Source organism: Saccostrea echinata, unplaced genomic scaffold (assembly GCF_033153115.1).
Source record: "Saccostrea echinata isolate AGI-Se365-2 ecotype Australia unplaced genomic scaffold, CSIRO_AGI_Sech_v1 ptg000020l, whole genome shotgun sequence".
In the NCBI taxonomy this organism is placed as follows: Eukaryota; Metazoa; Mollusca; class Bivalvia; order Ostreida; family Ostreidae; genus Saccostrea; species Saccostrea echinata.
In genome coordinates this window covers 3611343-3629415 of record NW_026889769.1, presented here as the reverse complement: position 1 = coordinate 3629415, position 18073 = coordinate 3611343, and the positions used below count along the sequence as shown (strand labels likewise).

Genomic DNA, 18073 nt, shown 5'->3' with positions numbered 1-18073 from the left:
AATATTTTTTTTTTTTTTTTTTTTTGGTCTGGTGACAAAGATATATTATTCTGTCAGTAAAAAGTAAATGCCAAACAATCAACGGTGTAAGGGAGGTAATAGTAATTTACATGAATTCAAGGTTATCTTTCTTAGCATGCGTCAAAATCGCCACGTCGTCTGTTAGACGGCGCTGTCATTCAACATGGCGTCCTCCTTGAGAGAGCGACAAATTTCGGCTTTGAAACGTATGTTGAATTTTAATGTCCCAGCTACCAAAGCTACCACAACAGAACCGCAATGGAAAGTCTTGGTATACGACAGATTTGGTCAGGATATAATTTCACCTCTTTTAACGGTGAAGGAACTAAGGGATATGGGTGTAACTCTTCACCTGAAACTGCACTCTGAGCGTGATCCTATACCAGACGTGCCGGCTATTTACTTTGTGATGCCAACAGACGACAACATTCGTCGGATCGGACAAGATTTCCAGGGTCAGTTATATGAAACGTACTACCTTAACTTTATATCGGCTATTTCTCGACAACGACTGGAAGAAATTGCCAGTGCTGCCATTCATAGCAACTGTGTATCACAAGTGGCGAAAGTTGTTGACCAGTACCTAAATTTTATATCGCTGGAAGATGATATGTTTACCCTTCGTCACCAAGATAGGGACAGCATATCATACTATGCGCTGAACAAAGGGGATGTGAAAGACACAGAAATAGAACAGATAATGGACACAATTGTGGACAGCTTGTTTTCTGTGTTTGTGACCCTTGGGTCTGTTCCTATTATCCGGTGTCCAAGAGGAAATGCAGCCGAAATGGTGGCAGAAAAACTAGACAAGAAGCTCAGAGAAAACATCAGAGATGCACGAAGTAGTTTCTTCACGAGTGACAGTATGCAAGCTGGACAGTTTTCTTTTCAACGGCCATTGCTTGTTCTACTTGATCGAAATTTAGATCTGGCAACAATGCTGCATCACACCTGGACTTACCAAGCACTTAGTCATGATGTATTTGATTTACAGTTGAATAGGTAGTACAGTTTCTTGGTAAAGTGGTTTGGTCTAACAAATTGTGTTAAATCGCTCAGAGTTCGCATTAGTATTTTGTTAATTGAGTCCCAGGACCCCCAGTCTTTGAAAAGGTTTTGGTCCCAGTGAAATATGTTACATCCCAAAAAGATTATGTTGAGTCGAAGTTGAGTTATTACAGTATCCTTCCATCTAAGCAACAATAAAAACCTTTATGAAATTATTTTAACAGACATGCTTATTTTATGAAATAAATAAAATACAATTTTATCATGCTTAACATTTCAAATTACATGTATTTCCCAAATACATGCATAATTATTGCCATAAAAAAAATTAAAGTGAAAATGAACTCTTGCATAAAAAATCTTAGTGTAGTATAAACAATAACAGGTTAGTGGTATAATAAGGGTTTTTGAATAAAATGCAAGATTCCTGGTTCTGAAAAACTTCTACTGTCCAAGTTGCAGCTTTTGAATTTTTACACTATTGGACTAATAGTGAAACATCCTATTATTTATCATATCCTTATTTGAAAAAAACAGAATAGACCCAGGTAAAGATAAGATAATTAATGATTTAAACATTAAAATTTTTAACTTTATGGTAGTGATATTCAAGACAGAGTTGTCCCTAAGACCTGGGGGCCGGGAATTTCCCCACCTATAATGATATAATACCCCGGTTATGCTAGTATTCCCGCTCAACCCCCTTATAAGGGATGAACCCTAAAACCCCTTCTACTTTTTTCATGTCCCCTGCTATTTCAATTCTTAGGAACACCCCTGCAAGATGACTATCACAACATTTTTGATTCTTTGAAACACCCAAATTTTCTAGCTAACAATAAGAACATATCTTCTATTGAGTCCTTGGACACATAGTTTTTAACAAGTTGAATCCCAAAAAAATTTGCTGCATCTATTATGCAAATTCTTAAATTAATGAGAACCCTGTTGCTTCAGAACTGATCAATAACTCCTAACTGATAAATTAGTTTGGCTATGAATTACCCATATCTTATTTCATGTATACATGCATATGCATGTACTTCATAGATTCATTGACACATATTGACATATACTATGAAGAGATAGTCTGCTCTGTGACATACACATGAGATCAGGCCCCAGGATCATGAAACAGTCTTAGACTTAAGTCATATTTTCAGTTGCCTGGAAAATGTTTATTATTTATAGAGTTAATCTCTAATTTTACAGATAACAGCAATTTTGTAAAGCAATATTATAAAATAGTTAATTTTGGCCTGCTTGACTTCTGCAAAATTTTAGTACAACATAAAGATTTTGACTTTAAGATGTTTCATGATCACAGGGCCTGATCTGTGATTGTTACAAGAATTGTGTATTATGTATTGAATATTTTGTTGACTACCAGTATCTGAAAAAAGGGGTGATTATGCTCACTTAACAATCAGATAGTTTTAATTGGGAGAGACTGTAAAACAATCTAAGAAATTTAATTCAATCTTTCTATTCATACATGTACACTAATGAACTTGTTTTGGCAGAGTTGAAATTGAGGAATCAGTCGAGTCTAAGATTCCAGCAGGTGGAGTCGTAAAGAAAAAGAAGTCGTATGATCTGCAGCCTTTTGACAGATTCTGGCAGGCAGAGAAAGGAAGTCCATTCCCAGCAGTAGCAGAGGCAGTCCAAGTAGAACTGGATTCCTACAGGTAGCTTTTCATCTACAAATAATGCTACAACAGTACACTTTGGAATCATTTCAACTTGTGGGGTGTCAGCCATCATCTTGGGCAATCAAAATTTTACTCATATATGGGGATGTAAGTTTGGGTAACTTGTTAACATTGTACATGAGATTCAATGAACAAAGACATTGATAATTATGGTTTGAGGAGATGTTAATTAGTAGGTATGGGTGACTTGTGAACATTGGTTCCTGACAAACAGTTAATATTCTACAGTATAGCTCACTAGTTTTGCGTTTTTTCAGAACTATCTTGAACAATTTATTCATTTCCAATTCTCCACCATAGATTCTAATGATACCTGAAGTTACACATGTTGGTACACATGGGGTTACAACAACAATTATTTAATGTTAAAACTATATATTGTTTAATTAACAGGACACAGGAAGGTGAAGTAAAGAAGCTAAAAGCTGCCATGGGTATAGAAGGAGAGGATGAGTCAGCTATCAGTATGCTGTCTGATCACACAGCCAAACTCACATCCACAGTGAGTTCTCTCCCAGAACTGCTAGAGAGAAAGCGTCTGATCGACCAACACACCAACATAGCCACAGCCCTGCTGGAGCAAATCAAAGCCAGAAAACTGGATGTGTATTTTGAAACAGAAGAAAAATTGATGGGGAAATCAGTACTGGATCAATCTCTGATGGATATTATAAATGACCATGAATCGGGAACCCCCCAGGATAAGGTCAGATTGTTCATTATTGCATTACTGTGTGGACCACCTATGTCTGACGCGGAGATTGATCAATATCTCATAGCTTTAACTGGTGCCAACTGTGACACTTCAGCCATCAGTTACATCCGAAAATGGAAGGCATATACCAAAATGACGGCCGCCCCAAGTCAGTATGCAGGAGGAGGTACCAAAACAGTGGGTATGTTCTCCAAATTGATGAGTACAGGATCACAATTTCTCATGGAGGGAGTGAAAAACTTAGTCATCAAAAAGCATAATTTACCAACAACAAGAGTTGTGGATGCTTTAATGGACATGAAATCTCTGCAGGATGTGGATGATTTTCGTTACTTTGATCCCAAACTTCTGCGATTTGATTCCTCTGCAATCCCAAGAAATAAATCACCATTCCAAGAGGCTTTTGTGTTCATGGTAGGAGGAGGTAACTACATTGAATATCAGAATCTAGTGGACTACGCTAAAAACAAATCCAGCACAGGTGCTCCACGTAAAGTAGTGTATGGATGTAGTGATCTGACCAATGCTACACAGTTCTTGAGACAGCTGGAGAGGCTGGGGTCAGAAAATTAATACATGATTTAGTGTTAATGTTGTAAATTAAGTATAGATATTTATTGTTTTTATTATGTACAGTTTAACCTATCGTGGTATATGTTTAGAACCATGTGAAAATTCATGCTTTATTTTTTTTTTTTTTGACATAAAAACTATTTTACAAGAATCTTTGGCTGTGAACATCATTTGCAACTACATTGTCCAATGAATTTGATTGAGATTAAATAAATATATGAATAATGATTTGTGCAAAACAAATTAAATTGGTGAGGAAGGAATTGTAGATATTTTTAACCAGTCAGCATACTTTTCAGGGTCTGTGTATTGTGATTGTGACATGCTGCCATGCTAGCAACAGAAATTTTATTTGATACACTGCAGAATTAATAAAATGGCAAAATGACTCATCAGCTTGAAAACAGAATGCTTTCAATTAATACTTAAATTATGACCTCCAATATTGATTCAAATTATTGTATAATTTAAAAATTTTACAAATCAAAAATACAATTATTCATATAGAATTCCAGTTAAAGTAGGACTAATTGGGCAGAAATTCAACCAGTTCCAAGCACTGGTTCTATGGCATGTTATAAAATTCTACTTGGGTTATAGATAGATTTTTTATTTCATCTGTCTTAATTTCAGATCCATCTTTCAAGGTTAATAATATTATTTAATGTCTGATCAGGCAATAGATCAGATTATTTTTCCTGAGGTGTTAGAAACAGCTCAGTGTTTTCAATTTAACCCGAGGCCAGTGGCTGAGGGCAATGGAACACATTAAGCTGTTCCCAGGAGCAAGTGAAAAATGTTCTGTTCTATTGAGTGATCACAATTAAATAACACAACATAAAAATTATAAATATGAGGTATATATATATATATATATGAAAACAATATTTAGTGTCATACATATTGAATTCATATTAGAAAACATGATGGGTTGCTTTTTAATGCATCTGCCTACAAGAGTTATCTCTCTTTAAAATATGATTTAGGTGAAAAAAAGTACATTGTACCAGTAATGAAAATTTTCTATCTGGTACACGATAAAGAAAGAGGGTGTACAAGGGAGAACGATCCCCCGCTATGAGACAATGTGTTTCTCAATTTTCAAAGTTCACAGAAAAATTTTATTTTCTTAAATTATGTTTTCCGTAATGTCATCTTCAACACGTTTGATTCATTAATTTTATTGAACGACTTATTAATTGATAATTTGTTTTTTTAAAGTTGACAGTTAAGCATATTTAGTGAAAATTGGGTTTATTAGAGCCATTAAAAATGATTTTTGAATATGAATGGGTCAAGTCCTCATTCTTCATTCATGTTTAAATGACAGAAAAGTAAAAGTAAAATCTACTTCATGTTTCAAAAAAAAATGGAGTCTGAAGCCATTCTATATAAAAATCGAACTTTTTTGGAAAAAAAATATATGCTTCGATAAACTCGTTTATTTAAATCACTCCAGACACATCAAAGACGAGAAGACTTCATAGCGTAGTGGTTAATGCGTTCATTCTTGCGCATACTCTGAGCTTTGGAGAGAGTTCGAATCATGCATGAAGATTTTTTTTTTCCTTTTCACATACCTTAAAAATATGAGTGAAAAATAAATTATTTGTCAATAATTTATTCAATAAAATAAAGAAAGGAAATGGGTAAAAGATATTATTAACAATACAAATTTTGAAAAATATAACTATGAACTTAAGGAATTGAGAAAACGTCTTTTCTCAGAGCGGGGGATTGCCATCGCCTTGAATGCCTCGATTCTTTCTGTAGCATTTTAAAATTGTTTATTAAGAGGTAGAACATTCCAATTTTAACAGTTTGAAAGAACTTATTGCAAATATTTCAGGTCAAGTATTTTTAGTAACCATAAAAATTATTGATAAAAGAGAATAGAAGTCATTAGTTGTAACATTTATTGGGATTAGAATGAATTGACTATATAATGGTCCTTGTTATTGAACAAGTTATCAGACAAATTGAAATTATTCTGTCAAGAAGTTTTCTCTCTTATTAGAGGGTTGTTCCACCTAAAAAAAAATAATACAGAGGATCACACAAATTGAGTAAGGACATACATACATTACATGCAATGAATAAAAAAAAATTAAACATGTTTTAGCATCATAAGTTGCTGAAATATTTATTTGTTAGAAAATTGCATGTGTTTTTTGTATGTCCAGATATAATTGAACTGCATGATGTGCATATTTGCTTTCACAGACCCTTCAACTCAAGTTGGAAAATCAAAACAATTAAAACATGACAGTTAACTACATGCACGGATCTAGAAGGGGGGGGGGGGAGTCCGGAGCCCCCCCCCCCTCCTCCTGGGATTTGCAGAGTTATTGAAAGTATATATTGAAGCAAATAAAAAATGACTTTGGATCACCCTGGAAAACTTGAATCCCACTACCACCACCACGAAATACGTGTTTTTAACGTTTGGGATATGGAATTTATTCATTTTTTTTTTTTTGGTTTTGTTTTGTTTTTTTGCTTGTCAAGAAATTTCTGGGTTGGTTTTTTTTTGGACTGGGTTGTCCTCCCCTCCTCCGGAAAAAAATCCTGGATCCGCGCCTGAACTCTTATGTTTAATTTTGGTTTAGACATTGACCAGGTAATTGGCTTATATTCATCTTAAATATGTGTTAAGTCAGTAAGGGATCGAACTCGTTCTCATCAATTGCAAATAATGTATAATACACATGTACAGCACTGGATGAGACTAAGGGTGTCCAAGGCATCTGTGGATACCAAAAGAAAATGAGGTGTTTTTTTTTTCCTTTTGAAAAAAATACATGGAAATCAGTGATGTCACAATCTAAAGTTGTCCTTATTTACATCGGAGGTACTTGATGACATTTGTCTTTGAAGAGGCAAAGCAGAACTTCTAACAGCAATAAGACTGAAATCCTGGAGGGGAGCCTAGGTTTTAGCTGAAACTGGACAGTAGGTGATAGAAATAATCCAGTTATTGGAGATGATTGGAAACTTCTTATGTGATAAACCATTCAATAAGTTAATATAGATTTTTTTCACTACTATTACCGGTATTTTTTTTTTTTACTGTGAATGAAGGAGCAGGGCCGTCACCAGGTTTCTGGAGAGGTTCTACAAGGCGCACTTCCTCTCCGAAGCTAGATTTTTTTTTTTATAAATGGGTACTCTTTTGGCTTCTGGTTTATTCTGGAAGTAATTTTTACGAAAATCAAGAAGTACTACCAAAAATAGATTAATAATGAATTTATTTTCTTTTCAAAATATATTCCATATTTTTTTTCTTAAAAGGGGTTGCATTTGAAATATGCCATTTTCCTCTTTAATTAATTTTGAATTAAATGTATGTATATCTGTGTATTGTGATTTTTTTTTAATAAATAAAATTCGTCATATTCCAAAGAATATAGTTCGATTTATGCAGGAATAGGTGCTTTATGTATAGTTGCTCTTAAAAGAAGATTTATTTCATCACTAAAAGAGAGGATTATCAAAAAAAAAAATTAACCCGCATTTTGTTTAGTCTGATTATTATCAATACCCTCACCACCATCAACCCCCCACCCACCCACCCACCCCCAAAAAATACAGGAGACTCGATTCCTCTGTAATCTGGATATTTTTAAATTTTCCTACTTGTTTCACAAAACTCTAAATCCCATACAAGCCGTATGTTCTTTTCCCAACAACGCCTGAAAGTTTTTGTTTGTTTGATAATTTATTTTTTTTTTTAAATTGATCTTGACAGAGACGTAAGTTACATTTATATAACACATCATTAAGCACTACCAACTCCTGTGCAATGAAGGAATCAAGGAATACATGATCGATCAGATGTCGTTCGTTCATCTCACTAACAGAATTTTGTATATATAGTATATTGTAATTTCTGAAATTATTGGATGGTAGTTAATACACCTGTGGATCTTTTCATAAAATATCTTACGAAAAGGAGGAAAATTTTTCCAATTCTCGATCCATCATGTGGTGAATAATCTTGTAGAGAAAAAAAAACTATCTTTATTTAACAAATATTTAGAGTTGTAAAATTTTTATCTTTGATTTAAGATTTTTTTGTGAAAAGGGCCACTGGTATGTATATGTACACATATATATATAAATTAACATTATGACACGAGGACTTTTTTTTCCGTACGTTTCAGAACTAACTTACACTATTTTAGGGTCAAAAATGTATTACATGTATTTTTAAATAATGCAAGTTCGCTGTTTCTTTTTACAATATCAGTAGATCAACTGACCCTTTTATTGTAGAACCTTTTTCATTCAATTATTTTTTTCATATTTAAATATTTTAGCTGTTTAAAAATTATTAAAGATTTCCTTAACGGAAATCCTGTAGCACCTTGTGCTGTAAGCAAGAAATTAAAAAAAAGATAAATGTGAATTCATCTTTTAAAAACTCAATTAGATATGAACTAACACAAAATTGGCATTTTGCTTCATACTATACGCAGTATCATAACAGGAAGGATAACTCTGTCATTAGTACCTATTAATAGAACACACCTGTCTTTTTAACTTCCCTTTGATATTTACACGTTAAAAGTACTTTTTATTTCCTTAGATGTTAATATTTTGACTTTGTATACATGATTTTGATAGACAAGTTATTATATCATATATGTTTCTTTTAATTTTTGTAAAATTGCTTTTAATTAAAGCTAATGTTAAGAAAAAAATAAAAAAAATTATTAGAAACACTATATTGTTTAAGTTTCGTTTTATTTTATGAGGGTTTTCACGCCCTTAAAATATTAGCTTTGCGCAGTGGCGGTACCATAGCCGATGAGGTTAATCCGAGGCGTGGTTATTGCTAGTTGAAAACTATACCCAATACCCCGCGCAGTGGCCTGAAACATGGCCGCTAGCGCAATTTTTGAACGCTCCTACGGGAGCAACGATCAAAACTAATGAGAGAAAAACATCCGATGTGAGTGGGGAGTCTAATTCTTGATGTGTACAACCTCTATCACAATATAAATTGTTAAGAGACAATATTCGGGAAAAAAAAAAATCAGTGAATCAGTCACAGCTAGTATTATTTTATGTAAACTTTTTCCTATTTAATAAATGTGCTTTCTTATATAAAAAATAAATTTAGCATAATTTTTTTGTGTGATAGATAGCAACATTTTTTAAAAGGCAGAGCATCGGAAATAAATATGATTTGAATTATATTTCAGAATGATTCAATTCTCAGATTCCCAACCTGAATGATATACATCATACATTTTTCCAAAACTTGTGTTTCAAAGCTTTAGTCTCAAAACGCATTATTTGATGTGAACACTAAAATCTATAGAATTGATTGCAGGACGTAGCTAGGTTTGATGTTTACTGAGATTAAATTAACCTAATCAACGATCGAAGCGTCCGTACAAAATAATTTTGGTCTGTTTTGGAATGCAACATGTAATAAGCTTCTTCCTCTTCTTCTTTTTTTTTTTTAACTTTTCTTTTTTCTCAATTCATGTGAACCAATTTTCTAGTTTTTTTTTTTTTTTTTTTTTTTTTTTAAATACTAGCACAACTTTCTTTTACTAATTGTTTGTTACTTATTTTCATTTTAAGTAGCAGAAATATTATTTTAGGGAAAGGGGAGTGCGTTTAAATAATCGGGATCGGTGATTAGTAAATGTTTGTGACGTCAATGATTTAATTGTGATGTCATAAAAGAAAGATCTAAACATGCCGGTAAGTCAATGTAAAATATTTCTTCACTTTCTGTAGAAAATTCGTGTATATTGTTGTTAATCCGGTCCGTCCGTCTCTCACACTATCTTCTGTCTCAAACTCCCATTACATATATAACTGGTGGTGTCCTGTAGAATTTCATCCCGGGTTCCAATTCAGGGTGAAAAACGTTTTTCTAGAAAAACATGGCTCCCAGAACCACATTTACCCCCTCTATATTTTGTACTATATATAGTAACCAGATCATCTTTTGGAATATGCTTGGTGGTGTCTTAGCTATAGACCTGTAGATGTTCAATAATTCATTGTCATCTCGGGGGCATATTGGGGTATGGAAAACGACATTTTCCTGGTACCCAGAACTCTTTTACGCTTTGTGCAGTAGCCAAATCACCTTCTAGAAAATGATCGGTGATGTTGTGCAATAATCCAATATAGTACTGGACTTTTCGTTTTCATCAGAAACCCAACTGAGGGCCGAAATACATGTTTTTCTACAAAAACCATGTTCCCATATCTCCTCTCACAAGTTAGGCAGTAGCTAAATCATATTTTAGAATGATTAAGATCGATGCTGTCCTGTACAATGCAATAAGATTTTTTAAATTTAATTTTCATTTTATCTTGGGGACAAATTAAGGGTCAGAACACTAAAACGCCCATTAACCCCTGGCCATTCTTTTAAAGCAAAATTTTATGTTTCATTTAATTCACTTATTCTAGACTGGTTATGCATTTATTACCTGAAATGGTCAGTAAAATAAAAGGTCCATGGGTCACATATTTTTTCCAGAACATTTTAAGCTCAATTTGAAACAAGTGTATTTACTAGTAAGTGAATTATAGAATAACTATTGGGGTTTCTTCGCTAGACACCCCAGATACGAAGAAGAGTACATTTAGAGGCAAACACTAGCGTGCAGGTCTTACTGTCTTATGATAGCATCTAGTTCTAATTTAAATTTCGACGCATTGGTTTTATTATGTTCACTTGCTAAAAAATTACATGCAAGTGTACGTGAAACATTGCAGTCGGTAATTCAATGAAAAAATAGTTGTTTCCCTTCTTGAACTTGAAGATTCATTTTCCATATTTTAAAGTCTTATATGGCGTATTTTTGATAAGTCAGATAACCAAAATTTAAAATATCTTTCTATTCGATTTATTACTTTATATAAAGATAGGACTTTTCTGAAAATTACACAATTTAAATCAACCGCGTTTCAAAGATATCAAAAAATTAAAGCATACCTCCACATTTAAATAAAAGACACATTTAAAGTCAATTTTATAGAAACGTAAGGTTATTCGAGTTCAAAATCGGTGAAAATTTTAATTTGAAAGTAAATAACATTATATCATATATATCTACAATCAATCTCGTATTATCATTTTTTAGCTCAGATACGCCATATATAGCTTTAAGAGATCGTTTGCATGTGTTAAACGGAGTTTTGCTATTCATAGCCCTCCTGTTCCAAAAATAAATAAATGAATGAAATAAATAAGCAAACAAACAAATAATAAATGAACAAATAACTAAAACTCAACTTTTTCATGGATTGATTTAAGTATAAGAAATTAGAATTTACTCATGATAAGAATCCATTATCAGCTGCGTATAAGATAGATTTTTATGCTGGAAAAAACACATGTATAATTTGCTTTCATATGCCTAATTCATACAAACGTGTAAACCTAGATTTACACACTTGTTTATTATTCTCGACCATATACGCTTACACATGTGAATTATGTTTAACTCAATTTAAAATAGAAGAAAATTTATTCTGTTTAATCGGATACGAAAGTAAGTACATAATGCCCATATTAATCTCACCCTTCAATTTCATTTTAAATTGCGATTTGTAGTTATATTTACTTTAAAAACAATATGTAGCATAAGTGCATTCTTCTGCTCTGTGCATTTCCTACTTGCCTTTACAAATTATGCGATTAAAAAATATTTATTTTGCCACTTCCAACACAAACCATTTCATGATATTGAAAAACATGTCAGATCATTATATCTATACAAATATTTGCAGGAATCCACCACCCTGTGTCACTGATACGAAAGCATTTAATAGACATACATAAGTAGGCATCACTTAAGTAAACGTCTGTAGATATAAGAAATAAAATGGCACTATAGAAAACATTTTTACAAAAAAATGGAAACGTAGCACAGCTGCATAAAACAAAAGCATTTTTGCATATATATTTGTTACATTAGAAGTTTAGATCTAAAGTTTAAACTTATCTATAACTAAGATAGTTATAGATAAGTTTAAACTTTAGATTTAAACTTTTAATGTAACATATTTTCAACTTTGTGAAAATCTTGTGTCTTTATATGAAGTTTATACTCATCGTATGGAAAAGAAACGTGTAATGTTGCGACACTGTACAGAATCGACATTTGCTCAAACACTGCATTCCGATAATAATTGTGCTTGAGTAATCACTAATTTCTAACGAGTTTTTCTTTCAAGTTCATAACTTACTCCTTGCTATTAATTATCCATGAAAAAATAATCAATGGCGTTTATATTTCTACACTAAAAGATCAAAGTTTAAACAATAAAGAGTTTAAAAGGTAACATTTCGAGGTTCTCATAAATCTCCTACATCAATGAGATTTTGAAAAGGCTAATGTATTTATTTTTTTTCCTAATAAGGTTATCCGATGATTTTAATGATTCCATTCTATATTGAATAAGTGCGATACCTTCGTTGTCTGCATAACACATTCGTTACAAGTGTACATGTATGTCTCGTGTATATTTTTTTTTCTCAGAAGAAATTTTAAAGTCATATATGGCGTATTTTTGATAAGTTCAGACTAACTAAAATTAAAAAAGATCTTTCTATTTGTTTTATTACCTTATATAAAGATAGGACTTTCCTGTAAATTACACAATTTAAATCAGATATTAGAAATTTAAAACAATAACCGATTTACTTACCAACTCCGCATTTAAATATCAGACACTGTTTTAAGTCAATTTACTATAGAAACGTGGGGTTATTCAAGTTCAAAATCGGTGAAAATTTTAATTTGAACGTAAGTAACATATATCATGTTCATCTACACTCAAACTCGTATTTTTATTCTTTAGCTCAGATACGCCATATACAGCTTTAAATAGACTACAGCTGTTGACATCTTGACCTCGATTTTAACATTAATTTATTAAGAAAATTCAAGAATTTTTAATACTATCAATAACCACCTTATCTTTGACATTGTTAACAATTATTTCTCTAATTTCAGAACCTGAAATTTCATAAAAATCCTATTTCATTCTCTATACTTTGTCAAACTCGAGACTGAGTTACAGTAAACACAGCACTAAGTGTTAGATACAAACATTTTTTGAGAGAGAGTTTCCTAATTTTTCAACATTTTTGCCAAATCTCATTTATTAAAACGGATGTTTGACATTGGACAGTGTTTTGACGATAATAACTTTATAATCACCTTTCATCTGGCTTGACTTTTGAGGGACATGAAAATCTTTGTGTAGTCTCTGTGAACTAAATAACAATATTATATAATTCCTAAAAACTACATTGTATATACTTGCTTCAAGTTTGATTGAGAAGTAGGGATAAAGTAACTTTGAGGTAAAAAATTAAATATAAGTAATGATTTTTTGATCACCTGAGCCAAAGGCCCAAGTGGACTTTTCCATCACAGGGTGTATGGATCAAAGGTTGTCACGTGTCATCTGTAAACTGTTCAAATTTCGACTTCTCCAGAAACACTGTACCAAATTCAACCAAACTTGCCGCAAAACATCATTGGGTGAAAGTAAAATTTGTTCAAATGAAGGGACATGTCCCTTTTCATGGGGATATTATGGTAACAATTTTGGGAAGTCATTCAAAAATCTTCTTCTCAAGAACCACTAGACCAGAAAGGATGAAACTTAGAAGAAAACTTCCTGACATAGTGTAGATTCAAGTTTGTTCAAACCATAGCACGTGGGGGTAGGGCAGGGCCATAATAGATGATCAAAGTTTTACTTGGGAATACTAGTGCATTAGAAAAAAAAAACTTTTAAAAAAATTCTTCCAGAACAGCAGGGTCATGATTAGTGATATTAATATCCCAAGTATTCTCAGGTAGTGCAAATTCAACATTGTTCAAATCATGTACCCCGGGGTTAGGACAGGGCTACAGGGCTGAGGGAATCAAAGTTTTATATGGGAGTATATAGAAAAATGTTAATTTTTTTTTTCTTCTGAACAACAGCAGGGCTATTATTAATGATATTAATATGCAAGCATCCTCAGTTAGTACAGATTCAAATTTGTTCAAGCCACAATAGGAAATCAAGTTTTACTTGGGATTTTTTAGGAAAAAAAAATTCTTCCAGAACAGCAGGGTCATGATTAGTGATATTAATATCCCAAGTATTCTCAGGTAGTGCAAATTCAACTTTGTTCAAATCATGTACCCCGGGGTTAGGACAGGGCTACAGGGCTGAGGGAATCAAAGTTTTATATGGGAGTATATAGAAAAATGTTAAATTTTTTTTTCTTCTGAACAACAGCAGGGCTATTATTAATGATATTAATATGCAAGCATCCTCAGTTAGTACAGATTCAAATTTGTTCAAGCCACAATAGGAAATCAAGTTTTACTTGGGATTTTTTAGGAAAAAATGTTTGAAAAATCTTTTTCTCAATGAACATTAGGGTTATTCATATGCTAGCATCTAGTGCTAAATCATTCATAATTTTTTTTTCAAATTATGAATGGGGTGGGTTTTTTTGTGGGGATGGGATAGGGGTAGGGGTAAAAGAACACAAAAGTTGATTTAGTTAAATTACATCGGAATTTATCAGAAAAAAAGAATAAAAATCTTATTTTTTTCAATAACAGCAGGATTATGATTAGTCTTATCAATATGCAGGCAACCTCAACTTGTGTAAATAAAAAAGAATAAGTAATCTATATTTCATAATTTCCTGGTATAAATGAAAGTACTTGTAAACTTTCAAATTTTCTGAAATCTCACATCAAATACCTGGTAATCACATGAAAAACCGGGTAATCGAATGTTCTATGAATTAAACATATACCTAATCAGTTATTTAAAGACATTTTATTTGTCTATTAAGTCAACTGTAAACTTCGTCATCATTATCAATAGAAAAAGTAGCTGTTGGTCCGACAGTTGATAGCCACAATGGCAAAACTGTTTTTTTTATTCAGTTATACTATAAGCAAATCGTAAACAAAAGTTATAATCTACAGATAAAATGCACGTAATGAAAGATTCTAAACATACAGTGTACTTTAATTTTGGCTTTCATTTTGGGAGGTTGGGGTGGGGTTAGGGATGGAGGTGGAAATCTTTCATGTCTTCAGATATTTTCCTAAGTAATATGTTGAGTTGACGTAACGTTAATTTTTTTATTTAACATGTATAATAAACGTGTTGAAAGAGGTGAAAAAGATGGGGGTTAAACTTTAAGAGATTTTTTTTATTAACTTGACGATACAATCAAGGTAATAATAATTAATGTCAGAAAATTTTGACCTGTTTTGATGTCAATATTTCTTTCTGACTCGCTTGTTTCGGTTGCCTTAACGGTAATACAATTCTCCCTATATCCAGCATTTTCTCCGATATACAATGAAGTACATGTATGAACAATGGATCTCTCTCAGGGCAATACAGACAAACATTATGATAATGGTCTACATGTACACTACTGTTGCGTGCTTTTTTGTGGATAACAACCGTACATTGTATAAATATTTGTTTTAACCGAGCCGTATAAATATTAAATATTTAAAAAAAAACATTGTATTAAAAAGTTTTTCAGTTCAACCTTGTGATAGGTACATGTACTTCCACGAGAACGTTTCTGAATACTAATATGTATATGTCATAAGTGAGTCATATTTCTTTTATTTATCTCTATACATTTCACTGAAAACTTATTTTTGTATATTACAAAGAAATTATTGTGAGTTAATTTTATCAAAATTTTAATTTTTTTTCTTCAAAAAATTGTTCCCCCTCCCCAGTATTAAGGGAAATCTGAAACATTGATCATTGAGATTGATTTATGCAATTATAAAGTCAAAATAATACATTTGTATTTTTTCTAAAAAAAAAAAAAAGTGAATTAACTTTACTTTGGTGTGTGATAACATCACTACGCATAAAAATTTTTCTCAAGTTTTGGCATTGTTACGTCATTGATAATATGGTATTATGACGTCAACGGTTACAACTAGAAACCAGAATGCCCTCACAAAAAGTGTCGGTAAGTTTGCATAAAATGTTTAAATGTGCATCTGCTCAAGAATGCAAGATCACCCTAAGATGTACAACAGTTACTTTTTTGGTACCAAATATACTAACAACGGCTTCATCATGAAATTCTTCCGATTTCTTTAATTGTGTGCATTTATTTCAAATGTAAGCTAAATTACTCCATTCCTATATCAAGAGAATTACACACAATTTTTTCTAACTTTTACATTAATATTTTAACAAAAATCTGAATTAATGATAATTAAAAAGAAATTATCTTACAAAATCTGCTTTGTTCTATACAATAAACACTTAATGGCTACAAAAGTACAAAACACCATTAATTCTTATATGTCGAAATTGCCCCTTTCGATTTCAAACAGAACTTTATTAACATCATACGACCATTGAATTTAAAAGTCTGTGAAGTGGATTTATGATTGCAATTTGGTTTTATATTTCTTTCTATAGTTGTTATCATCTTTCTGTGATCTTGATCAAAGAGAATTTAATATAGTTATCCCCAGGAACTAAGGAGATAAAAGGTAGTGGGATTATCATTGCGCCCTGTCATATGCCAATCTGTAACTTTCTCGGTGTGTTTTTTTTATATAAGCATTTCAGGTTTATGATAATATGGTCCTTATGTACCAAAAGAATGTAAACAGTCATAATTGTACAGTTTTATCATTAGGTGATCCTTGGGAAGATTTCAAGATTATGTGAAAAAAAATTCTCAAAGAAAAGGAACAAGAAATTGCCCCCCCCCCCAAAAAAAAAAAAAACTTTTGTAGAGGGGACGGGGATGTGTTGGCTACATGTATTGAAAAAAAAACATACTTAGCTTCCCTTCTTTTTAGTTCACCTGGGCTGAAAGCTCATCATATTAACCCTCTGAGGCAAGATAAGGGCCACAATATGGGGTCAATATTTTTCATGGGAATAAAGAAGGAAAAATCTTTTAAAATTTTCTTCAGAAGAACAGCAGGGCCAAGCTGATTCTGGTGAGCGTTGTGGCCCATGAGTCTCTTGTTTAACCTTCAGAGGGTTTCATTTCTTTCTTTCCCGGGGGACGGTCAAAAGCCACCCTGCTTTGTAAATTTTATAACAATGAAAATACCAAAGCGAGCAGGACCTCTCTAACCTTGCTATTCGAGCAATATCATCGATTTACGTCTACACTTTTTTAAAAGCTTTAACACCAAATATGGAAGACGTGTTTAATGGCTCTTCAGTCTATGTAATGTACACGCAAGGATCGATAATACGATATTTTAAGCACTTTCACCCATTTTGTATGAATAATTGAAAAAAAGATATAAATTTAAACAATAAAAATGTCTTTAGTGTGTTAAACAGGGTGTAACGGTTGCAGTCATTGCAAAGATTTTTTTGGGGGGCGTAAACCGTTAAGGCGGGTTATTTTCTACAGAGTTGCAACTGCAGACACAGGAATGATTTTTATTGTTTAATAAATTTTTTTTTACACATACAGTATTTTTATAGCTCAGCTGAGATTTTCTGATCGATGAGAGTCTGGCATCCATCTGTATGTGTTGTACGAGTATGTAAACCTTTTACACTGTCAATTTCTTTTTCAGATTCACAGGATCAATTTCAACCAAACTTGGCACAAAGCATACTTGAGTAATTTTCAAATAAAAAGCCATGTCCTCTTTTAAGAAGAGAAATGAAGTAGTGAAAATTTGGTGACATCTGTGGAAAACTTCTTCCATAGAACCACTGGACCAGAAAAGACAAAACTTATGTGAAGGCTTCTTTATATAGTGTAAATTCAAGTGACCTTGGGGCCAAGATGGGGGCGGCAATAGGGTCTCAAAGTTCAAGGAAATATATCTTAAAATTCTCCTCATGTTTCTTAGAATCATAACCACTTGGGGGTGACGAGGGTGGGTCACAAAAGGGGATCAAAGTCTTCATAGGAATGTATGTGAAAAAAATCTTCAAAAACTTGAAAAACAGCAAGACCATGTTTAGTCATATTAATGCACAAATATCCTCATGTAGGATCAAGTTTGTT

The 18073-nt window shown here is 32.4% G+C and overlaps 1 protein-coding gene and 1 non-coding gene across 2 annotated transcripts; both read left to right on the top strand.

The window, feature by feature from the left end:
- The first annotated feature begins 158 nt into the window (after nucleotides 1–158).
- On the top strand, nucleotides 159–4260 carry LOC133189945 (sec1 family domain-containing protein 1-like). Its single transcript, XM_061325386.1, has 3 exons — nucleotides 159–1026; nucleotides 2556–2720; nucleotides 3138–4260. The coding sequence occupies exons 1-3, from the start codon at nucleotides 185–187 to the stop codon at nucleotides 4030–4032; spliced, it is 1902 nt and encodes a 633-aa protein (XP_061181370.1). The 5' UTR covers nucleotides 159–184; the 3' UTR covers nucleotides 4033–4260.
- Nucleotides 4261–8812: 4552 nt separating this feature from the next.
- On the top strand, nucleotides 8813–8951 carry LOC133190145 (U4 spliceosomal RNA). The gene has a single exon (XR_009721577.1). It is a non-coding gene; the product is annotated as a U4 spliceosomal RNA (small nuclear RNA).
- The last annotated feature ends 9122 nt before the right edge of the window (nucleotides 8952–18073 follow it).

Coding starts and splice junctions, on each gene's coding strand:
- LOC133189945 (XM_061325386.1), top strand. CDS start 185: ATGGCGTCCTCCTTGAGAGAGCGACAAATTTCGGCTTTGAAACGTATG. Junction 1,027..2,555: donor TTTGATTTACAGTTGAATAG/GTAGTACAGTTT, acceptor TTGTTTTGGCAG/AGTTGAAATTGAGGAATCAG. Junction 2,721..3,137: donor GTAGAACTGGATTCCTACAG/GTAGCTTTTCAT, acceptor TTTAATTAACAG/GACACAGGAAGGTGAAGTAA.